Source organism: Dama dama, chromosome 18, assembly GCF_033118175.1.
Source record: "Dama dama isolate Ldn47 chromosome 18, ASM3311817v1, whole genome shotgun sequence".
Taxonomy (NCBI): Eukaryota; Metazoa; Chordata; class Mammalia; order Artiodactyla; family Cervidae; genus Dama; species Dama dama.
Genome location: NC_083698.1, coordinates 72,691,375 through 72,715,921, shown reverse-complemented (window position 1 = coordinate 72,715,921; position 24,547 = coordinate 72,691,375). Strand labels below are relative to the sequence as shown.

The 24,547-nt window shown below is 53.1% G+C and overlaps 1 protein-coding gene across 1 annotated transcript in view; it reads left to right on the top strand.

The window, feature by feature from the left end:
* ADCY1 (adenylate cyclase 1) overlaps positions 1–24,547 on the top strand; it is a 98,106-nt gene that overhangs the window by 48,626 nt on the left and 24,933 nt on the right. Inside the window, exons 6-14 of the mRNA XM_061165573.1 lie at positions 4,337–4,495; positions 7,565–7,706; positions 9,031–9,186; positions 15,664–15,858; positions 16,029–16,126; positions 17,078–17,162; positions 20,836–20,925; positions 21,423–21,679; positions 21,960–22,086. Coding sequence (XP_061021556.1) covers positions 4,337–4,495; positions 7,565–7,706; positions 9,031–9,186; positions 15,664–15,858; positions 16,029–16,126; positions 17,078–17,162; positions 20,836–20,925; positions 21,423–21,679; positions 21,960–22,086 — 1,309 coding nt within the window. The remainder of the gene's footprint in view (positions 1–4,336; positions 4,496–7,564; positions 7,707–9,030; positions 9,187–15,663; positions 15,859–16,028; positions 16,127–17,077; positions 17,163–20,835; positions 20,926–21,422; positions 21,680–21,959; positions 22,087–24,547) is intronic.

Here is a 24,547-nt window from a genome sequence, read left to right as displayed (position 1 = left end):
GGACTCCTTTTTTTATTTCTCTCTCTAGGACTCCTGGTGGTGTCAGGCTGCTTGGACCTATGTCCTTGACCCTAAGTCCTGTGGCCCCTCCCCGGGGTACCCAGGCCTGAGCCTGTCCCCCCACCTCCCACCAGAGGGTGTGCTGCCCATGTGAGCTCTGTGCCTCCACTCTTTCCCGCACCCCAGCATACAGCGTTCCTTCATCAGGCCTTGAATATTATTAGGTCAGTCCTGAGGAACTGCTCCTCTGCAGCCAGGTCTGGTACATGAACACTTCCTAGGGTTCAGGCCATCAGTCCCCAGATTCAGGTGTTCCTGAGCGGGTTGGGGCTTCCTGCCCAAGGAAGTAGATGGGCCCCCTGTCCCATCCCTAAAGTGGTGCTTCAGTTTCCTCACATCCCTGATTTTCTCTTCTGTGAAATGAGCTGTTGTGAGAATTAAATGGGATCCCAGGTTAAATGGGCTGGCAGGGAAGATGCTGGATCCCCAGGCACTGCAGATGTCAATTCATCAAGTCTCCCCTTCCCAAAAGAGAGTGGATCAAGGGTGAGCCAGCTGGGTGGCTTCTGTCCCTGGGGCTCCAGAGCGTCTTGATTCTGTGCACTTACCGGAAGGGGGTTTGTCCACTCCACCGGGACCTCCTCGACCATCACAGGAGTTAGCCAATCGCAAGTCAGACCTCCAAACACACAAGTACCATTTTGCTAAATTCTTAATCCAAACATGGCTTTGCTTGCAGTCTGGGTATTTTTAGTTCACTGTAATAAGTAGAAGTAAATGGCATGTACTTTTCTTTCCCTGACCCATCTTTGAACTGGTAAGGGCCAGCTTGCCTGTGCTCAGGTCATGGTTAGACCCAATGTACCCAGCTGGAGTGGAGGTCTAATGAGAAGAGATGCTTAAGTGGCAAAAGTCATTTCTGATGGTTCTGGAGGCCCCATTCTCCCCCTCCTCAATTTTCTCAGTTCTTGGTAAATGTTCCTCAATGAGACAGTTTTTTTTTTTTAATGGTTTTTCTTTTTTAAAAAAATTTTTATTAAAAAACTACAGTATATATGTTTACAATATTGTGTTAGTTTCAGATGTACAGTGAAGTGATTCAGTTATACATATGTGTATATTCTTTTCCAGGTTCTTTTCCCTTATAGGTTATTACAAGGTATGGAGTATGGTTCCCTGTATTACACAGTAGGTCCTTGTTGGTGATCTAGAGTGAGACAGTTCTTGAGGAAAGATTTATCTTAAGTGATTGTCCAGTTAACTGCACATCTGTTACTGCAATTGAGAACCTGCTGGAAGCGATGACAGATGGAGTGAATTGGTAGAGTGTCCTGGGCTGCCTGGTTGGTTGGAAGCTGGAGAATCGGTCCTTACACACCAGGGACTCCTGAAGGCCTGCTTGAGGGAGGTGGACGTGGGTCCCAGAAGTCCCCCTGCCTTTCTTCGATTGCTGCAACAATAGAAATGCCTAAAATGCACAAAAACACCTTTTTCAGGTTTACTTACTTACACTTCCCAAATGTATTTCTTTTTGTGAATTAAAAAAATTAAAAAAAAATCTTAGTTTTCTTATTTCAGTACCTTTAATTGGAGATTGGCAAGTGAATGAAAAAAAGTTAAAACTGAAAAAAAAATACACATTCAAAATATATTCAGCTAATTAGGTATTAAAGATATGTGGACAGCCAGACTTCCAAAAAACCTTTATTATAAGTTGGTGACATGCATACTTCTGAGATTCTCAAAGCTGAACACCAAGCTGCCCTGGACCCTGCATGATTCTGTGGGCTGGCCTCCTGAATGCAGAGGATGGTGAGCTAGGCTGGAGGGCCAGCTAGGAAGGTGGTGTCTTAGCTCACCTTTGGAGCCCCTGGTGCTGTGGTTTTGGGGGACAGGCCCTTGGTGGATGAAGTGACCAGTTATGGGCAGAGCTGCTCCTGGTTAGAGGGCAGAAACTGGGGGGAAGGTTTGAGTGGAGGCTGCTTGGGGCAGGGGGCTGTGACCAGTGGTAGCCCCTGTGGCCAGGCAGTGGGTAAATGAGCAGTGTGTAAGTGGAAGTTAGGGCGAGGGCAGGTTGGGGGGATGCTGACCTGGCAAGTGGGCTGGGTCCAGCGAGCCTCATTCTTCTTGTGTTATTACTGACAAATGGGACTTTGTCAGTAATGCTGACAAATCCTGGCCTCAGTGGAGCAGAGTGGCGGCAGCTCAGGGCCGAGCAGGTTTGCCATCATCGTCCCCTCTTGTTGGAGTGCCCCGTGGAGCTTCTGTTAGTATCTCCACAGCCCATGCAAGAGGAGCAGCAGGATGTGGGTGCTGAGGGGCACTGGGATTGAGTTTGAATGCTTTCAGAGCCTGTGAGGGCTCATTAAGCCCCACGCTGGATTGCACACAGTGAAACCGAGGCCAGGAGAGGGCAGAGGTCGGGGTGGTCAGTTGCCAGGTCAGATGGGGTTTCCCCAGAGGCCTTCATTTCTCTTAAACCACCTCCCCTGCCCCGTGTTCCTCCCCACGCTCTGTCCTCCCTCCCCTGCTCCTCGACCACGCCCCCTCATCCTGTCCTTTCCTGGTTGCAGCCTCTAGTCCTTGGTCTGAAGACAGGACACTGGCATTGAAGCAACTGAGTGTGCAAGAGCTGGGCTGGGGAGGCGGAGCTCTGAGCGCTTGGCCGGTGGGGCACCCTGGGTGGATAAGTTTCCCTTCTTTAACACTGCTACTCCTGTTATGATGATCAGTAAATTGTGAATCATTAGTAGGGGCATCATTTATCAACAACCTGCTCTGGAGAGATGATGGGTTTGAGTCTTTTGGGATTTTTGGCCTTTTCCATCTGGCATTCCTGTGGGTGGCTGTCTCAGTCCTCCCTTCTGCACGGAACTGGCTCCTTTCGCTGTCAGAGGCCTGGTGAGCCAAAGCTTTGGGACCTTCCTTCTCTTTCACTCTCCTTGTGATGTTGTGGACTTAAGTTGTGTCCTGGTCACATTCATTTGGTTCCAGATGAAGATTCCCAGTCTCTTTATTCCAACATCACTCAAAGCCCCTCATCCTTTAATTTTTTTTTTTTTTTTTTGTCCTTTAGGGTTTTTCTTGGGAGAACAGTGAGCTGGCGGTTCTCAGGAGCTGTGGATGGGTGAGGGGAACTGAACTGTCCTCATCATGGGCCCGCTGTGTCCCCCAGTTTGACTCAGCCTCCCTCCCTTCTTGCTCTGGAACTTCTAACACACCTACTGTGCAGGGCCACCTTTGGACCCAGCCAGGGTGGAGGGGCCAGGGTCGCCGTGACTGACCCCCTGCCCACCCTCATGCTTCCTTGCAGTTCTGTTACTTGGACCACACCAAGCAGGCCTGATACTGCTTCCTCAGCAATATGCTTTCAGACTGTTCTGCCTTTTGGGGAAAGTGGGAAAAAGAGAAACATGGCATCAGCGGGTTTCCCCGTGGCAGCGCTGCATCTTCTGTGCTCTGACTTGTGATCACAGCCCATCATGTGCTTCCCGCATCTCACTCCACTGTGGGCGTTGTCAGCCTGGAGAGACCCTGCAGGCATTTTCATGGTCCCAGAGGGGATTTCTGAGCCCTGCCCACCTACAGGTTGCCTTGAGTCTCTTTCCAGGAGCTTTAAAAACCACCTCCCATTTCCTCACCCAAACGCCCTCACTTCCAAGGGTAGTCTCTGCTGGGGGCCTCAGAGCTTCAAGCCACCCTCTGCTGGAAGCTAGAGCCCAGGGATGTGAGCGGCTGGGCAGGTGGAGTGCATACTGGCCCTGCAGTCTGATTTCAGCATCCACACATTTCATCTTGTTTTCTTCCACGAGTTGACCATGGCACAGTTTACATCCCACAGAGTCCTCCTGTTCGGGCGGGTTTGCAGAGTCCTGGGTCTCCCCACAGGATTAGCCTGCCCTTTCAGTCAGGGAGCTTGGGGTCAAACCTTGACCATTCCTGGGGCTCCCAGGACCCCGTCAGATGTTCCCCGTGGCTCTTATGCTGGCCCCTGGGTAGGCAGCAGGCATGAGCACCCCTGATCAGGTCAGTGGGACACAGAGCAGGATCGGGGTCCTGGGACTGGGACCTTGGGCTCATTTCCCTTCTGAGGCTGCCCTGGGTAAGGAGCGGCGAAGGGAGGTATGATGCCTTGTGAGCTGAGCAGTGGCTCTCCTGGAGTTTGGGGGAGCCAGCCTGGAGGGACCCCTGCCCACCAGAGGCCACAGCTCAGGGGTCAGGCTGATTAGGTCAGGAGACCACCCTCCCATCCACACTCCTGCTCCCCTGTGCTCATGGCGCTATGGGAGCAGACTGCAGGGTCCCAGCTTCCACCCTGTGTCTGTGTTTGCTGCAGGTCTGTGGCCGAGGCCACTGAGGTGGACCTGAACATGCGTGTGGGCTTGCACACCGGCAGGGTCCTCTGCGGGGTCCTGGGCCTGCGTAAGTGGCAGTATGACGTGTGGTCCAACGACGTGACCCTGGCCAACGTCATGGAGGCCGCCGGCCTGCCTGGGTAAGTCTGGGACCCTGAGGGCAGGGGCAGGGGGTAGTACTTGGCCCTTCTGCTTGGAGGGCCGAGAAGCCCGGCCATCCTAGCCCCCATCGACAATTGGAGGGGCTTGCGCTGGGCTGACTCAGACTCCTGGCCCCCACGGAGAGCAGGCAAGCTGACCGGAGGAGGCGGAGACTGAAAGCCCATGTCTGCCTGGCTGGGAGCTGTCCAGAGTGCTGACTGCCGCTTCTCATTTCACTTTCTCAGACTTGGACAGTGGAAAGTGTTGTGGTTTAGCGCCCCACTAGGGAAGTTAACAGATTTTCTTCTAGAATGAGGATGTGTTTCTCATTGGTCCCTGCACTTCTAATGCCTTCTAATTACAGTTGCCTCCCTTGATCTCATTTTATTCAAACCATTCCACAGAGCCAAGGCATTGTATTGCTGTGAAAACATTAATCTGAGAGCTGAGTGGGTGCTCCCCTCCTTCCATGAACGGTGGGCAGCAGGAGGATGATGTGATTGCAGGAAGGGGGCTCTGGGGTACACTCATCTCTCAATCACACCCTCCTGCTTTCCTCTCCTTAAGGGGTTCGTGGGCTGTGCTCACAGCATCTGCCGGGCCCACCTGTGGTTCCCAGGGGCTCGAGCTGAGCGTTAGATGCTTGCACATATGTGTCTGCTTTTGCACACTTCCTCTGAACTTCAGGGCAAAGCTCTGTGCCCTCTTCTGTGGCCCCTCTGACCCTGGCTTCCTGTCCTCTGCCTGCCCCCAGGCTTACTGTTCTCACCCTGGAGGCTGACGTCCTCTGGACCATGTCTCTCCTCCTCCCTCCTGGCCTGGCCTCAGTGGGGAGTGTGGAAATAGGGATCCCCTTTCTGTGCTGAGGCCCTGAGCTTGGGTGAAGGCCAGGTGGCATCCGAGGCTGCTTGGCGTGCTCTGGAGAGTGGCTTTGAAATCAGGAAAGGGAGGCTGATGGGACTTGAGGAAGTAGCGAGCCTGGAGATTAGAATCCAACAGCAGAAAAAGGGAGGTGGGGGCTCAGAATCTTCCTCAAAGCCTCACTGTACCTGCCCCAGGAATGGCCACGGCATTTTTGCATGCTCAGTCGCTTCAGTTGTGTCTGACTATTTTCAATTCCATGGACTGTAACCCTCCAGGCTCCTCTGTCCATGGGATTCTCCAGGCAAGAATACTGGAATGGGTTGCCACGCCCCCCTCCAGGGGATCTTTCCAACCCAGGGATCAAACCCACGTCTCTTATGTCTCCTGCCTTGGCTGGTGGGTTCTGTACCACTAGTGCCATCTGGGAAGCCTAGGGCATTTCTAAGTGAGCTCAGAAACCCTGACATTGTTGTTTGCAACCAGGCTGCCTTTGCGCATCCCCTGGGGGGACCCTCACAGGCACTGGCCCCTCCCTCCTACATCCCCATCCTGTTCTCTGCCCTTCGGAGCAGGGTCTCAGGGGATCACTGTAAACACCTGCTCACTGTGTCTGCCCCTCTGACAGCCATGCTCACAGCCCCCTGTCTGGCACAGAGTCTAGACCCTCAGCCAGCAAGGAGGTGACAGGAGCTGCCCACCTCCATCCTCCCCTGCCTGCTGAGGTCCTACGGGTCCTACCTGCTCTGCAGCTTCATGTTTAGGACAAGCCCAGGGACTCCCCACTGTTAGGGGGCTCTCCACAGGTCCCCTCACCTGGCCAGGGCCTTTTTCCAGTTGGGGCTGACCTGTAGCTCTCCATCTACCAGATTCCTTGACTCCAGACACCTACCTTGACTCCACCTACCAGACTCCCAGGAGGGACCTCATCCCCCATGCCCGCTCTCTACTTGGCTTCCTTCTTCCCCCTTCTCCTCCACTCCACCTTTCTGAGACACTCCTCTCCCCGAACCCCACCAAAGAAGACCACCAGCCAGGAGCATAATGATTACAGAGAACGTGAAGGGTGCAGCGCTATTCCTGAAGTGGGGTGGTGGTGGTTTAGTAGCTAAGTCGTGTCTGACTCCTGTGATTCCGTGGACTGTAGCCTGCCAGGCTCCTCTGTCCATGGGATTCTCCAGGCAAGAATACTAGAGTGGATTGCCATTTCCTTCTCCAGGGGATCTTCCCGACCCAGGAATCAAACCTGGGTCTCCTGCATTGCAGGCAGATGATTTACCAACTGAGCTATGAGGGAAGCCCCTGGAGGGGGCGTCGGCAGCAAAGACAGAGCCCCTGGCCCTGGTGGGGTTCACATGCTTGGGGCCACAGGGAGCACTCTGGGGAGTGCACAAGAGGGGAGCATGACACAGGGCTGGGGGGGCCCTTTTTCATCAGTCAGACTGGGTCTCCCAGGCACCGAGGTCAGTTAGGGGCTCACAGGCCCCCGGGGCCCTGAAACTCTGAAACTCCACACTGAGCACAAGAAGGAGGGCGAGTGATGAAGCCCAGACCTGAGAGTCCCTGAGAGAAGGGGCGCCGGGAGGCGGAAAGAGGAGCAGGGGAGGGGCAGCGTGGTGAGAAGGAATGCAGGCCGCCAGGAGGTGGGCTGGGGAGGAGGAGAGCCATCAGCTGTGTTCAGTGCTACACAGTGAGGACCAGACGCCAGATCAGCTGTGTGCGGCCAGCAGTGGCCTCAGAAGAGGGTTCTGGGCACCGGGGGGCGGACAGAGGAGGCAGAGCATTGCCGTTCCCCCTGCAGGGCCTGGCACTGGGCTGAGTCCTCCCACCCTGGGGGTTTTGGGGACAGACCACGGCCCAGGGAGAGGCCTCCTTCTCCCTCACTTCGCTGCCCTCTGCGTCCCTCGCCGTCCCCTCTGCATCCTGACACTTGCTTCCCTCCTCCCCTTCGGTTCCCCTCCGGCCCCTTCTCCCCTCTGCCTGCAGCTCTCTCTGTTCTCGCCCCTCTTTGCACACGTTCCCCTCCCTCTGGGTCCCCCTCACGCCCCTCCCCACCTGCCAGCCCTCTGTGCTTGTGCCCCAGGGAAGCTGAGTGGTCCTTCTGGAGCTTGCCCGTGGCAGGGGACGCCCCTGTCAGGACAGTGTCGGCCCTGTGGGGGAGGCCCCGCCTTGGCCCTGAGCAGGGATCTCCACGCCCTTTTCCACAGGAAGGTTCACATCACAAAGACCACCCTGGCGTGCCTGAACGGTGACTATGAGGTGGAGCCGGGGCACGGACACGAGAGGAATAGTTTTCTGAAAACTCATAACATCGAGACCTTTTTTATTGTGCCCTCGCATCGGCGAAAGGTAGGCTTGAGAGCGCCCCCTGTGCGCAGCCTTCATTCTCCTCGGATCGCTGCTTCTCAGGCCCTGAGCTCTGCGGGCTTGAGGGTGTTCCCACTGACCTTGTGTGCTGGGCCTGGCCTGCTGCACGAGTGGGGAGGGGCGGGGAGGGAACTTGGAGTCGGGGCCCTGGGGTCCTTAGGGGCTGGGCCGTCTGAATCCTCCTGCACCTACCTGGGCCTTTGCTGCCTCTCCTGCAAATTAGGTTTGAGAGCCTTCTATAAGAAGTCAGTGATGGATGGCACTGTGGATTGAGGGGTGCTGTGCACAAAGGAAGGCCTGTGACCATCCCGTGTGGGCACTGAAGGTCACTCGGCCCTGGGGAAGTGATCTGGACATGATCAAGGGTGACTGAGCCACTTCCAGGGCTCAGGTGAGGGGTGCGGGGCTCCGGTGAGGGTGCAGGGCTCCGGTGAGGGGCGCAGGACCCAAGAGGCTGTGGTACTCCTGGCCACAAGCAGGTCAGATATGAGGGAGAGCTTCGGGTTTCATGGTCCTGGTGCATCCCTGGTCTAGCCCTCCCCAGCCTGGGTTGCGGTGCACCATGTGACATGGGGACCTTGGATGGTGTAGCGCTGGCAAGGTGAGAGAAGTGGGGCTCCGGGAAGGACAGGTGGGGTGAGGAGAGCTGGTTCCTGGAGAAGGGGAGTGAGTGTGCAGGAGAAGGGCAGGTGTGAGGTGCTCTGGGGGAGGGCCGGGTGAGAGGTTTGGCTGACCAGCTCGGGTAAACCTGGGAATAGGGGAGCAGAGGGTGGAGCCCAAGGAGGGAGGCCTGGGAGCTGCTGCCGGGGTGTAGGAGGTTCTGAGTTGGTGGAGGGAGCCTTGGGGCCCTGAGTGGATGCCGCCCTCCTGTCATGAAGAATTAAACGACAGCGTCAGGCAGGGCTGTGGTTTGAGGATGAGCAGGATGATGTGGTTTGTACAATGAGCAGCCCCTTTGGAGAAATTTGGGGTGAAAAAGGGAGAGAAAAAGGCAAAAGGCAGAAGGGGAGGTCTGCAGGAGTGACCCCGGGGGGCCGGTGGGTGACACTCACCAGCGTGGTGCAGACCTAGCTGGGTGATGTCCACACATCCGCCCTGGGATTCAGGCATCGCTCTGGTTTCAGACACGTTGGGTGGAGTTGAGAGCTGCATGTTTGGGGGCTGGGTTGTGGTTCTGTTCCCTGGCGAGCAGCAGGCCTTGAGCTAGCTGCCCGTGACCCCTCTGCCCTGTCACATTTGTGCTCCCCGCGAGAGGCAGGACGTGCCTGTTACTCACGGCGTATCTCTTTGCTGCACGTCTGCACAGATATTTCCAGGGCTGATTCTCTCAGACATAAAACCAGCCAAGAGGATGAAGTTCAAGACCGTGTGCTACCTGCTGGTGCAGCTCATGCACTGCCGGAAGATGTTCAAGGCTGAGATCCCTTTCTCTAATGTAATGACCTGCGAGGATGACGACAAGGTAGGCTGGCCCTGATCCCGTGCTGGCCCTGCCCCCGTGCCGGCCCTGCCGAGTCCCCACCCCTCTGTCCTTCTAGTGTGGTCCTGCTGTGGTCAGCTCCATCAGCCCCACCCCTCATGTTTCATAGTCTTGTAAATGCTCTTTGGAGCTGGGCTGCTTTGCTTTCCTGCAGAAACCTTTTTATTATCTTGTATTTTTTTTCCCCACAAGTTGACATTCCATGGATTTATCGGTGAATTTGAGCTCAGATCCCCCAGTGTTGTTTAAATCTGTCCTCAGGATATTCGCACATGTCAGATGTTGTATTGCTGCTTCTGGAGGCTCCTTCCCCTTCCGTCTGCATCCCAAGAGCCTCAATGTGGTGTCACCACAGCATGGTCCTTCACCTCCGTGGGGAGCATCTCTGGCCATCCGCTCCCTCCCTCTCTGGCTCTCATATCAGAGGCCCCCCCTTCCTTGGTTAAGTCCCTCTAGTTGATGGTACATGGCCTCCAGACTTGACAGAGGTTTTTTTTGGAAGTGTTTCTGCAGGGCAGCCTGGGTGCAGGACTTCCCACTTTTCTTTTTGGGTTGGTCAGAGTCACCTTCCGATTGTCTTAAGTCTTCTGCCGGAGTTGGGTGGGGCCTGGGGTGAAAGCATGGAGCTGAGTGGGGAGGCAGCACTGTGGCTAGGGGTGGTCCTCAGTGTCTGCCTCAACCACGCAGGCCTTGTATCTGTAACCCCCCCGATCCCTTCCCCTCCAGGGAAGACCCCGGTCCTTTGGGAGCCTGGGGTGAAGCCTGCTCCATCACTTCATCAGTGGCTCTGAGCATCCTCTTCCCAAGTCCTCTTGTCATTGGCCTTCCAGCCCCTGTCCTTGCACCAATGGCTGCACCTTCTGAATATTCTCACTTTCATGGTCGTCTGTGTTCTTGGATCTGTCAGTGACTGATTGCCTGCTTCCTGAGATTGCATTGCTGCCTTCTGCACTCTGGTTTTCTCTGCCTTGTGGGTTTTATGCCTTTAAAAGGAATTCCCTCAGTTTCAGTGACTTTTTAGGAAGAAGCAAAATCCTGCTGACTCTCACTTGTGGTGCCTTATTCTAGAGGGAGTTTTTGTGGTTTGATTACGGGCTTCTATTTGGGAAGACTTTGTCTGGAAATGCAGTAAGAGCTCTGCTGATGGAGAATTCTCTCAAGGAGATTAGTCTTTCCTCTGCCGGCCATGAGGGAGTCTTTAAGCTAAATGCCCAACCTGTGGTTTCTAGATGTCCCAGGAGGCAGGCACAGGCAGGCACACGCCTTTGGTATAGAGTCAGGTCTAAGACAGGCCAGCTTCGTCACCAGCCCCACTGCTCAGTCTCTCCTGGTCGTTCTTTCTGATGGAGCCTCTCAGGGTCTGGGGTTCAGCCAGATGTCTGTGACCTCATTGCCCATCTTGCTTGGGCCCTGGATTTCCTGTGAGCCCCATGAGAGCATGATGGCACCATTCCCTGGCCTGAATTCCTATTGTCCTATTGTTTCTGGCCTCTGGTCATTTCCCTCACTATTTTGTCAGTTCAGTTGCTCATTTCACAGTATGAGTGGTTTGATATATTTACCCAGAACGTGTAACAGCAGCACTCTCAGGCTTTCCTGTTTGCCAGCTTGCCAGAGTAGAAATACTGACTTAATCGCTGTCTTCTTCCTGCAGCGCCCTCCCCCACCCCCCAGCCCCCTTGACTCAACTTAACCCTCCAGAGATGGGACTGGGGGAGGGGAGTGAGGTGTACAATTTAAATACATGTCCAAAACTCAGTATCAGGATAAATTTCTTACATGCGTGCTCAGTTGTGTCCAACTGTTTGCAATCCCATGAACTGTAGCCTGCCAGGCTCCTCTGTCCATGGGATTCTCCAAGCAAGAATAGACATTGATTCCCCACTCAGCTCCATGCTTTCACCCCAGACTCCACCCAACTCTGGCAGAAGACTAAAGATGATTGGAAGGTGACTCTGACCAACCCAAGAAGAAAAATGGAAAGTCCTGCACCCAGATTGCCCTGCAGGAACACCTCCAAAAGGAACCTCTTTCAAGTCTGGAGGCCGTGTACCATCAACTAGAGGGACTTAATCAAGGAAGGGGGGCTCCTGACATCTCCAGGAGCGGGTTGCCATTCCCTCCTCCAGGGAATCTTCCCGACCCAGGGATTGAACTTGGGTCTCCCATATCTCCTGCATTGCAGGTGGACTCTTTACTGCTGAGCCATCTGGGAAGCATCAGGATAAATAATAGTGCAGTATTTTAAAAAAATCAAGTGTAATCCAAAAGAACCCACAATGAACAAAAAAATCAAATTTTAGATGAAGCCAGGGCAGTGCAGAGTCATCAACCTGGAGCCCGAGGCAAGGGCTGGTGTCCCCAGGACTCCTCAGAGAAGTTGGGGTGGGGAGAGGGGAGAGAGCGAATCATTCTGGTTGGGTTGCCCGGGAGGGTGGGGTTCATAAGATCGAGGAGCCCAGGCTTTTCCTGGGCAGAGCCTGCTGACCTGTGAAAGGAGCCTGTGGCCTTTGGATTCAGACTGTGTCTGATGAGCCCACACGGTTAGCATCAGTCTCTCCTCAGGGACCGAGCAGCCCCCTCAGTGTCCCGGCTCGGACCTACGAGTGCCAGCAGCAGACCCTACCCTGCCCACGGCTCCTTAGCTGAGGGGGAATCCCACGCTGGGCTCACTGGCCACCTTTTCTGGCTGGTGTCCACAGCCCATCCTCCTGGCGCCATGGCCCAGGAACCCAGGGAGCCCTGCAGCTCCACCCTTCCCATCCCTGCTGGGGAGACCTGCTGTGCTTAGGGCCACTTTTCCCCCTCCTTCCACACCAGAGTTCAGATTCCTGGATTCTTCCCCAAGCCTGTCACCTCCCTGGCTTTGTGGTCCTTCTGTCTCCTCTGGGAGCATGAGGGGTAGTATCCCGGGTTTCATCCTCAGCCCCTTTGTCTCCACAGTCTCCCACGGGTTTCCCCTGGGTGTTCAGGGTCCTTCGACCCCCACTCCAGCATTCCTGACCTCTCTGGTGCTTGGGACACCTCCGCCGCTGCCTGGCCGGCCCCAGACTGAGGATCCCACAGCCCAGTCTTGTACTCTGCTCTCAGACGCCCTCCTGCATCCATCCTTCTTCTCTCTCCATCTCGCTGCCTCCTCCAGACTCTGATCTCTCACCCCCAGCGCACCCACTTCTGACCTCTTTGCCCACAACCTCTGTGGGCCCAGGCAGCTTCCCTGCTGGGGAGGCAGAGAGACAGCGCAGCCCCCGTGGGCACGTGCCAGGGGCTGGGGGCCCAACTGGGAGCCCGGACTTCTGCTCCGCTCTGTGCCCCTTCTTCACTTTCGCCCTGTGATCAGGGGAAACGAGTCCAGAAGGTGGAGGGAGCAGTGTCGGCACCATGGGAGGGCGTCAGTGGTGAAGGCAGGACAGTGACAGGCAGGTGGCCTGGGCGGGGAGTCCATGGTGGTCTTGAAAGGATGGAGTGGAGAGGCCATGCATGGGCGGGGCTGGCCACCAGTGGGGGCATTTGGGAAGGATGACATGAGTGACCCGTCTGATGACCTCGAGCAGAGCAGCCCCTTCTCTGGGGCCATTCTCCCCAGCGGGTCCCAAGTCCTGCATCTGCTTTAGGACGAGGTTGCCTCATCTTTTCTGTTGCTGTCTTCTGTTCGCTTTATCCGCACCCCCAGGCATGACAGCCTGATGGAGGTGTTCTTGTAGATGGAACCAGGAAGGCTGGCGGGATCCGGACAGTGGAGTCCACCACTATCTGTGCCTTTGTGCTTCATTTGTGAGAAATTGTGTCCCAAGTTCTGGGGAGTGTTGACTCAGGTGTCTGTGGTCAGCCTCAGACCACAGCCTGTCTTGGGTTCCCCTGTTCCTGGCCTCCCCTGGATCAGAAGTGTGGGAGCCCAGGGTGGGTCGGCCTCTAGGTGGCGATACCATGCAGGTGCCTGCAGGGAGGCCTGGGCTTCCAGGTTTGGTTTTAGGGCACCCGCACAGCCCAGTTGCACCCCCATTTCAGACGGCGCCCAAGGGGCTGCTCTTCTTAATACGCAGGGACAAGCACCTGCAGTAAAACCCGACCCCCGTGTGCTTACCCTTGTTCTATTTCTTCCTTCAATATTCCTGATTATAAAAGAACTTCATTGTGGAAAATATAGAAAAATACAAAAATTCACAAAGAAGAGAATGAAAAGCATTCATCTACAATCTGACAATCCACAGCCAACCTATTATTAATATTTTGGTCCTTCTAGCTTCTTAGATGTGTGTATATTTACACATTTTTAAAAATAAAATTGATGGGATGATATACAATGTTTGCTGCTTTCTTTCACTTGCCAGTGTATCATAAGCATTTCCTTATATTGTTGACTGTTCCTCAAAAATAGGATTCCTCAGTCATTGAGTAAATCTCCAGCTTAAGGAGAGACCATTTACTTATTCCACTTCTACTGATATTTAGGTCATTTCTGCTTTCTGTTTTTTCTTTTAATCAAAGTAACTAATTCACAGCCTTTTGCTCATGATTGTGCATTTACGTCTCTGATAATTTTGTAAAATGAATTTCTCTGCCTCACGTGTCTGTTTGGGAGTGGGTGTGTAGCTGGTTAGAGGTGGTAGTGCCCGTGTCCCCCATAGCAGCAAGGGGGAGACGTATTTCCCCAGCCCCGGCCAGTGTGGGGGGATTCTCTCCCTAAAACTGCCAGTTGATTTGTCCCTTCTGGAATGTACACCAGGAGCCTCCCAATTTCTCTCCCCCTTTTAATTTTAATTTAATTTACTTATTTTATTGGAGTATAGTTGCTATATGGCATTGTGTTAGTTTCAACTGTATGACGAGGTGAATCAGGTATATGTATACATATATCCCCTCCCTCCTGAGACCTCCCTACCACCTGTCTAGGTCATCACAGTGCTGACCTGAGCTTCCCGTGTGTTTTACAGCAGCTTCCTACTAGCTGTCTACTTCCCACGTGGTAGTGTATTTATGTCAGTGCTATTCTTTTTGTTTGTCTCATCCTCTCCTTCCCTCCCATGTCTACATGTCCGTTTTCTATGTCTGCATCTCTCTTCCTGCCTTGAAAATAGGCTCATCTGTACCATCTTTCTAGATCCCATACATATGTGTTAATACATGATATTTGTTTTTCTCTTTCTGACTTACTTCGCTCTATGTAACAGGCTCTAGGTTTATCCACTTTGTTGTAAGTATCCTGTAGATGTTCTTCATCAAGTTGGAGAAGTTCCCCACCATTCCTTGTTTTCTGATGATTTTTATCATGAGTGGGTATTGAATTTTGTCAAAAGATTTTTTAGTTGATGTTACCGTGGGTTTTTTCATATGGTGGTTAATATCGTGTTAATATGATAGCTTGCGTGAGTGTTCAAATATTTAAACCTTATGTATCTAGAAAAGTTCATGGTATAGACTTCTATTTTTATATTGCTGAATCCTATTTGTTAATGTTTTGCTAAGGATTTTTGCATCAATATTCATGAAGGATGTGCCCTCAAAAGTAGTTTTCTTTAGTACTCTCTTAGTCTGGTTTTGGTATCAGGATAATACTTTACAAAGTGAGTTGGGAAGTGTTGACTTTTATTTTCTGGAAGAGACTATAAAATTGATGTTAATTCTTATTCAAATATTTGATAGAATTCACAATGAAACCATCTCAGCCTGAAGATTACTTTTTCATGAATTTTTAAATTATGAATTAAATTTATGTAGCCATTATAGAGCTTTTCTATTATTATCTTTCCTGTTGGGTGTGTTGTAGTAGTTTGTATGTTTCAAGGAGTAGGTGATTGATCTAAGTTGTCAAATTTATTTATAATTAAAAATTATTTTTTTTTCTTAAATTTTTTTGGCTGTACGTGGCATATTGGATCTTAGTTTCCCAGCCTGGGGTTGAGCTTGTGCCCCCTAAAGTGGAAGCACAGAGTCTTCACCACTGGACCATCAGAAAAGTCACTGAGTTGTCAAATTTTTATGTGAACTATTGTTCATAATATTTCCTCATTATCCTCTTGATGTCTGCAGTGTCTGTAGTAAATTTGCTTCTTTCCTGAATTTGTTTATATATTTCTCTCTTTTTCTTTGTCATGCTTGCTCGCGATCTGTTGATTTTATTGATATTTTCAAAGAACACGTTTCATTGCTCTCTGCTGGACACTGTCCACTGCACACGTGTGGGGTCCCATAACCCTCCACATGGTGCCACTACACAACCGCCATGTGACCCCACTTACAAACACAGAAACCCCAACACCAAGGATGTGATAACTCACCTGGGATCTCCTCACTAGCAGGTGGAGGAGCCAGGAATGCATCTCAGATCCCCAAACCGGCCCCCGCCCCAGACTCTGCCAGGTTCTCAACGAGGACCCGGGAGGATGGAGCATAAGAGCTCTTTTCTTTGCTAAGTGGAGAATCTGACCATATCCCTGCCTTTCTTTCTATAATGGTCAGCGGAGGGCATTGAGAACAGCCTCGGAAAAACTCAGAAACCGCTCGTCTTTCTCTACAAATGTTGTCCAAGCCACCCCCGGGACCCGTGTCAACAGGTACATCGGCCGCCTCCTGGAAGCCCGCCAGATGGAGCTGGAGATGGCAGACCTGAACTTCTTCACCTTGAAGTACAAGCAGGCTGAGCGAGAGCGAAAGGTGAGTGCCGGGGGGCTCAGGGTGGCTGGGAGTCAGAGGCCCTGGGACGTCCTGGGGATGTGGGTGCAACTCCTCTTGCTGTGGTGGTCCTAGGCATCCTTGGCGCCCTTGGGAAGCCCTTGGCGTCTCCTGGAAGCTGGCAACTGATGGTCTATTTCTGTGTCTTCTAGTACCACCAGCTTCAGGACGAGTATTTCACCAGCGCCGTGGTTCTGGCTCTCATTCTGGCCGCCTTATTTGGCCTTGTCTACCTTCTAATAATCCCGCAGTAAGTGCCATTCTGGGTCCATCAGTCATAAGAGGTTACCAGGAATCCCTTTGTTTTCAAGTTCAGGTTCAACTCCTGCGGTCACTCTCCCACGGAGTCCCGGCTTTTGGAGATCGCCTGAGCCACATGCCAGTTCTCCATTACCTGGAAGACCTAGCTAAGCATGCCTGATGGCAAATGCATGAGACTGCTCCCTCTCAGTTGTTATTTTGAATGTGCTCAGTCCTCAGACACCACATATTTTCAGAGTACTCTGTCCACAGCACACGCACTCTTGACTTCATGGCTCCAACTGCGGGAGATCACACACAGGACCGCCAATGGGGCACCCTGGCTTCTGGGTGTTTGTCATTTTCAGAAACATTTAAATGAGGACAAGTAGCCCCTGGAAAGGAAAAAAAAAATAAGATTTTAATAACATTGAATCATCCTAAATCAAAGTGAGTGACAGTTTTGGTTTCTTGGCAGGAAAGAACCTGCTCTTCTTCTAGATGTACCACTTTCTTAATAAACCTCCCGAGTGGAGCAGTTCTCCTGTGAGTTTCCAGAAGACACTGGAAGCCAGCCCCCACCCCAAGACCCTGTGGACACACAGTGGCCACCTGGATGGCCTATTAAGGGATTCAGCTTTCTTAAGAACCCTTCCCAGATGAAGCCCAGGAAGAGGGCAGTGCCCAGCAGCCAAGTCTGTGCAACCCTAGCCCTTCCTGCACGCGGAGGGCATCTCTCGAGCATTCCTAGGACTAGAGAGACCCTGGAGGGGGGCATTGAGAAGTTGGGGTGGACACAGGAAGAGCCTGTCTCCTAGAAGAGGAGCGGCATGGGCAAATCCCCAGAGACCAGTGTGTCTTCCTGGGGGCTGGGACCTGCTGGGGAAGGGAGGAAAGATGGCATCTCTCAGGCACATGTCACCCGGCCCAACCTGCGGTGGCCGTATGTTTTCTGTCGTAGGAGTGTGGCTGTCCTGCTCCTGCTGGTGTTCTGCATCTGCTTCCTGGTGGCCTGTGTCCTGTACCTACACATCACCCGGGTCCAGGTACATGTGTGTGTATGTTCTGTACCTTCACATTGCCTGGTCCAGTTACATGTGTGTGTGTGTTCTGTACCTGCATGTTACCTGATCCAGGTATAAGTCTGTGTATGTCTTGTATCTACACATCACCCAGGTCCAGGTACATGTGTGTGTGTGTTCTGTACCTGCATGTTACCTGATCCAGGTATAAGTCTGTGTATGTCTTGTATCTACACATCACCCAGGTCCAGGTACATGTGTGTGTGTTCTGTACCTGCCCATTGCCTGGTCCAGTTACATGTGTGTGTGTGTTCTGTACCTGCATGTTACCTGATCCAGGTATAAGTCTGTGTATGTCTTGTATCTACACATCACCCAGGTCCAGGTACATGTGTGTGTGTTCTGTACCTGCCCGTTGCCTGGTCCAGTTACATGTGTGTGTGTGTTCTGTACCTGCATGTTACCTGATCCAGGTATAAGTCTGTGTATGTCTTGTACCTACACATCGCCCGGACAGGCAAGTGATGGCCTCTGGCTGCCTTCTTGGCAGGACAGGTAGGAGCAGTGGAGGCAGTTTGTCCCCTCGCCTCCCTGGCAGGTGAGAAGAGTTGTCTGTGTGGCAGGAACATATTAAGCCTGTCACGCACCAGGTGCTCTTTGTGGAGTTTCAGCAGCCTGCCCCGTGGACAGGGGTGGTGGTTGACAGTGACGGAATAAATGAACACGTGGTGTGACACTGTTCTGTGTGGGTGGAGAGTCCCGTGGCTTGTTGTGTGCTCATGTCCATGACTGGGGCATCCATTCTCTTGAGGATGCTTCATCTACGGATTGAGCCTGTGGTCCTGTCACGTGAGGCTGCTGGGAGAGGACTCTGTCTTGTCCCACACACCTTTCTCATGTCCTCAGCCTTCATCATCAAACATCCCATGTCCCCACCAGACTCCCACTTGTCACCTCTGCCAGACCCAGGGTTATTTTCCCACAGTTGTCGAAAACAGCTACTTTGGGAGAAGATTGAATCAGTTTTATTTAAATTCTTTATTATTCATAGGTAACTTCTTGGGTTAGGAAAAAAATTCTACTTGCTCAAACCACATTCTCAGCTCCTTGATTTCATAGATGGAGGTGTCTGGTTCAGTAAACTGAAATTTCCCACTTCAAATAAGATTGCTTTATTCACCTAATTTCAAGTGAAAGCAAGTGGATGTTAATTTCTATGGCCTGTTCCATTTGTCCCCAGTATTTGAAATCTGTTCCTGGTGGACCAACAGTTCTCCTGGCAGAGGGGGCCCTGACTCCACCAGCCCGTCTCTTTCCATCCCCTCTGCCCGTCCTTGCCCTCACCTGTGGGTCTGAGCATTTTTCCTAAGTGTGTGATTTTTGACTCAGTGCTGCATGCAGCCCATGGTCCTAACAGCTGGTGGCTGCAGGTCACCTGGCCAGCGAGTGCCACCGATCCCACATCTGCTCTGCAGGCCCTGCACTGGGCTCTAAGTTGACTGCCAGGCTTGTGCAGAGGACTCTGGGGCTCTGGGTGACAGGGAGGGGCCGGATCGCAGGCTCTGACTGGTGGGCCATGGGGGTGGGAACAAGCCTTCCTGCAGAGGCCAGCACTTGCGGAGATGGGGAGACGCAGGTGGGATGGTCCATTGTAGCCAAATATCACCAAAAACCCTCGAGTCAACTGTGACATAGAAGTGGCAACAGCCAGGGCTTCTGGCCGAGGGCAGCTGAGGCCATCTGGGACCTTCACCCACACAGTCGGTGCCCCCGTCACTAGGGACTAACTGTGGATCATGTTCTGGGGGGAATTTTTCGTTGTTCATGTCAGTTCAACTACCTTTTTTCTGTATCATGACAGACTATTTTTCATGCTGTTGTTAGGTCTGTGTGTATATATTTATATGTGTATCTATATATATATAGATACACACACATATATATAAATTGTATTGGTCTGTATGTGTGTGTGTGTGTATATATATATATATATATTTGCTCATGAAAAAGAACTGATAAGTTGACCAAATTAACTGTGAAGAAGGAGGCTATTAGTATCAAGATGAACAGACAGCCCTTCTTATCCTGTGTGTATGTGCTCCTGCTCCTCTCGTTGCTCCCAGCAAACAAGTCCAAGCTCTACTTGGGTCCCTGTGATTGTCATTACTAGAGAGGTATTTTAACTCTTGTGTGTTTAATCAAACACAGTCATAGGATCAGGCATTTAGTATCGGATGAAGAGTCTTGGTACCCTGAGGCTGGCAGTCACAGCTGTTCACTGTTGTGTGATCCAGGGGCTCAAATGGCCTTAAATGATAAAGGGAATTTATTGGCCCACATATTCAGGGAAAACCAGAGGGAGAGAGAGAGGGGAGGAGGGTGGGCCCAAGGCTGGTTTTATCCAGTAACCCCATTCTGCTACCGGAGACCAGTTTTCTCTGGGTCTTCTCACTTCCCCCAAGCTGCCCTTCCTTAGGGTGGCCTAGAGCCCTGGTAGTCCTGCTGTGTGTCTACGTCTGCGTCCACCCAGCATGCTCAGAGGGGGACACACCCTGGGCAGGGCTTGCCCATCCCTGGCCAGTGGCCCTCTTCTCCTCGCCTCCCGAGAGACTCTGGTCCTGTTCCTGCCTCTTGCAGCGCTGGGGCCAGGCCTCACTCCGGGTGGTGCCCCGGGGGCCTCTGAAGTCCACTGGACCAGAAGGAGCATCTCAGGGTTTGCTGAGTGAAAGCGTGAGCGGCCCGTGCTTCATGGGGCTGAGGGCTTGAATCCCCTGGCGCATCTGTGGTCATGCCCAGGGCTCTGTGGGGGAGCAGACAGGGAGGGTGTGATGCAAGTCAGTAAACAAGCAGGGCTGGTGCCACCACAGAACAGCTTATCTTTCTGAGAGGCTCAGAGGAGACCCGTGTTTCAAGGAAAGTACAACCATGTAGGAGCCTAGAACTGGGACCCAGATCCATACCCACCATTGTGTGAGCTGGAGCGCTCACTCTCTGTGCTGGGCTGTAGAATGAGTGAAGTTGGCTGGTGGTGTCTGGGCTTCATTTTTTCCCACCTGTAGGGCAGGGATGGTAATGTCCCTGACTTCAGAGCGGGGAGAGTTAGGGGGATAACTCTCTAGATGGCCCCAGGCTCCCTGACTGGTCAGTGTTTTCTGTAAGGTCGCTGTGGTCTCTGTTTTTGTTTTCATTTCTAATTTCAGAAGTGTGAGTCTAAAAAGAACTTCCATCTGTGAAATCATTTGTTGAATATTGCACAATGTTTAAATAGACTTAAAACATAATAACTGGACAAAATAAAGCTTGTGTGAAGAAAATGATAAAAGTTAAAGTCTATAAAGGAAGCTACAAATAAATGGGAAGTCTTTACCATTTCTGAGATAGAGGGATGCAATATCATGAAAATGTCAACGTAATCTCTTTGATGAATTTCAGTGCCAGTCAGTGTCTCAGAGTGGTGGGAGGTGTGGCCCTTTTAAACTTAAAGATGTCAGTTTTCATTTTTCAGTTTGGTCAGCGTTTTCACCTGGGAGATTAATAATATGAAAATAGTCAAGAAATGTGTGTGGAAGATGAACGGTGGGTGAGAATCTAGCCACATACAGATGGCTGCGGACATTCTGTATCATGATTTATTTACTGTGGACCTGATTGGCTTTGTGATAAGAAGCAGTTTTTAAAATAGAATTTCGTTGTTCAGTGTTTTCCAGGGTGCCTGACCATCCAGATCCGCACCGTCTTGTGCATCTTCATCGTGGTCTTAATCTACTCTGTGGCCCAAGGCTGTGTGGTGAGCGTCTCTGCTGGGTGCAGGGGTGGGGGCGCCCCTGCAAGGGACCACCCTGGAGATCCTATCCCTGGGCTGTAGAGGGAAACAAGGGGGGTCAAAGATCGGCCTGGGGTGCCCAAGGAAGTGGGGGAAGGGAACATCTCCCAGTGGAGGAAATGTGATGCCCTCCTGGTAACTGGGGACTCTGCCCTTCGTTGTGTGCAGAGGATGAAGCTGAGGCAGAGAAACAGGAAGGAGGTGGTGTGGGGAGGAACAGAGTGGAGTTGAGTGGTTTGGGAGGATGGTAGGGGCCTTGTGTCCCCCCGGCCCAGATCCTGGGGCTCCCCCTCTAGTGAGGAGCCCAGAAGGGCCATGAGCAGGCAGGAGTGTCCGAAACCTGGCTGTTGGCACCAGGGGAGTGGGTTGGAACCAGAGGCCATGGCGGGCTGGGAGGAGGGTGCACCCTGTGTCCTGAGTGGGGCCCCTCCCACGCTCCTGCTCCCTCCCTCCTCCTCCAGGTGGGCTGCCTGCCTTGGGCCTGGAGCTCCAGTCCCAACGGGTCCCTGGTGGTCCTGTCTTCCGGGGGCGGGGACCCAGTGCTGCCTGCCCCGCCCTGCGAGTCTGCGCCCCATGCCCTGCTGTGCGGCCTCGTGGGCACCCTCCCTCTGGCCATATTCCTGCGGGTCTCCTCCTTGCCAAAAATGATCCTGCTCGCCGTGCTCACCACCTCCTACATCCTCGTCCTGGAGCTCAGCGGGTACACGAGGGCCATGGGGTAGGTACGCTGCTCCCGCCAGAGCCGCCGGCTGGGCGTTGCCGGTGTCTGCCTGGGGCTCTGTGGTTCCAAACTGCTGACTAGAAGCTCTTTGAGCTGGGGCTGCTCCCGGTCTTCACCTGGGCCCACACGCTAGTGAGCTCCTGGGTTTCTCCGTGGACGAGGTTCTCAGCCCGGGTCAGTCCCGGGCACCCCTGGGGGTGTCGCGTCTGAGGGCCTCCTGGGGATGGGCCTTGTGTACTTGGCACTGACATTGGCTTCCTTCCTTCTCTTCCCCCAGGGCCGGTGCTGTCTCAGGGCGCAGCTTCGAGCCGATCGTGGCCATCCTGCTATTCTCGTGCACGCTGGCCCTGCACGCCCGGCAGGTGGATGTCAAGCTGCGGCTGGACTACCTCTGGGCGGCCCAGGCAAGAGGAGACCCTCTGCTTCCTTTTGGGGGGGCTGGTGATCAGGGGATCCCTTGGAAGGAGTTTCAGGTGGGGGCTCCTGGCTGGACGTCAGTGGCCATGTGGGCATCACTGTTGGGTGGAGGAGGCTGTGGTGGGGCCAAGGAGCAAGATGGCAGGAAGGCAGGAGGGGGACAGTCTGATGAACCCTGTTTGATGGTCAGAGGTTGGCTGCTTTGCTGGCCGTGAGCTTCCTGTTCCCACAGGCGTTCTGGCAGAGGGACTCACCCTCTGTAGGCTAGACATGACAGCGGGTCTCATCAGGGTCCTGGGAAACCCCTGAGGTTGTCACATCTCACATGGCCTATTCCACATTGAGTAGGTCTGCTCTGGGGGCCAGGAACCCATATTTTTACAGTGCACACGGGGGAATTCTGACATGAGAGGCCTGGGGGAGGTGGAGGGGTGGCAGACCTGGGGGCTGTCCTAGGCCCTGAGGCCTGGTGGCAGCTGGTGACCGCCAGAGTTCTCCCTGCTTGCCCGCCGGGAGCCAGTGCTGGGTGCACAGCTCAGCCCAGGTCACGTGTGGTGTGGTGTCTCTGCGTCCCCCTCATTGCCTGCTTGTGTCCTCTGTCACCCTCTCCATGTGTCCTTGTCCCCCGCCTCTCTGTGTCCCTGGCCCTGGGAACTGAGGCCTTCTGACTTTCGGGTCCAGAGTTCAGACTCCGTCGGTGGCCCTGGACAGATTGCTTCCTTTGTTTCCTTGACTGAAAGTGGGGAGGCAGGTGTGCGGTAGAACAGAGGCTGCAGGAGGGCCTTGTCCTTCTGATACGTGAAGAAGCAGCCCTTGGCTGTCTGAGGGAATTTGCTCTGTTCAGTCCCCACGGCAGCCCTGCCCGGGAGGTGGGATCACAGATGGGGATCAGATATGGATTAACATGCCCAGGGCCAGAGCCGGAAAGTCCAGGGGTCCTGTCAGGTCTGAGGTTGGTGGGAGCGTCTGCATACCAGGAGCCAGAGTATAGCCAGGGGTCCAGCCCATAGCTGCAGCACAGAGGCGTCTGTCACTGGACCCCAGATAGGTGCAGCCTAGAGGGCCACAGACAGGAGGCTGTGGGCGCCCAGGTGGCTGGGTGCACCCTGCTGTCGCCCCATGTTCCGTGCAGTGGGACAGGCTCAGACATGCCTACTGGGGGCCCAGGCTCCTCCTCTGCTGCCTGCCCACATCCTTTCTTCAGGAGATGTTATGACTCCTGTCCACATCCTGTGGTAGAATAGGCAGGAGGTGGGTGGTCAGTGACTGAGGCCCTGGTCAGCTGTGTCGGATAGGCCTGGAGTTAGGTGGTCTTCATCCCAACCCCCACAACCTGCCTTGGTGTCTATGTGACTCTCTTCCCTGGTCCTCAGTCCAGTCGGGTGATGACTCTAATCCTGTGTGGGAGTGTGTTGGTCGGGTTCTGCAGAGAAGAGTTTTATTCCAGGGACTAGCCTGTGAGTTATGGAGTCTGAGAAGTCCTGGATACCACATGCCACTTCGGTTCAGTTTAGTTCAGTCACTCAGTCGTGTCCGACTCTTTGCAGCCCCATGAACTGCAGCAGCCAGGCCTCCCTGTCCATCAGCGCTTGCTGTGAGAGAATAGGAGCGCTGGTGTCTGAGAGTGGTGAAGATAGATGCCCAGCTCAGGCCAAGAGTGAAGTTGCCCCTTCTCTGCCTTTTCCTTCTATTTAGAAGGACTGGATGATGCCCACCCCCTTGGCTGGAGTGGAGGACATCTTCCCACAGTCCAGCCTCTCAGAGCTAATCTCTCCTATGTGTCCTTACACAGACACACCCAGAAATGATGCTCACCAGCCATCTGGGTAGTCTGTGGCCCATCAAGTTGACACATACAGTTAGCCATTGCACTGAGGAATAATTACAGCTTCCTTCCCAGTGGGCTTGGCTGGGGCCCTGGCACATAGTAGGTGCAGACACTCTGCTCCCGACATCTGACAGGCTTTAAGTTTCGGTGGACTTCCTTAGGACAGCCGCTGCTGAGTGTTCTCACTATGGGAAGGAGGGGTGGGGGACGGAGGGGTAGGCTGCCTGTGATGGGGGCAGAAGGTGGTGATCTCTCTGATGAACACTATTGTTTACCCTTTAGTTAGCCTGGAAAAGATAAGATGCTAGTTAAGCAGGTTTCTGTCTGCACATCAGGGCAGGTTGTATGTTCAAGATCATGAGGAATTAATCCATTACTTGGGGCAAACAAACGAAAGAAAGTGTGTGTGTGTGCATGTATATTCTGTATGTATGTATATCTGTGCACACGTAGGTAACTAAGTGAAAAACTTGGCTTATCTATTCCTTTTTTATGTAGCAGCTTTACTGAGATGTAATTCACTTCCCACAAGATTCACCCACTATACAAAGTGTACAATTCAGTAGTTTTCAATATATTCACACAATTGTGCAGCCGTCACCACAGTCAATTTTAGTACA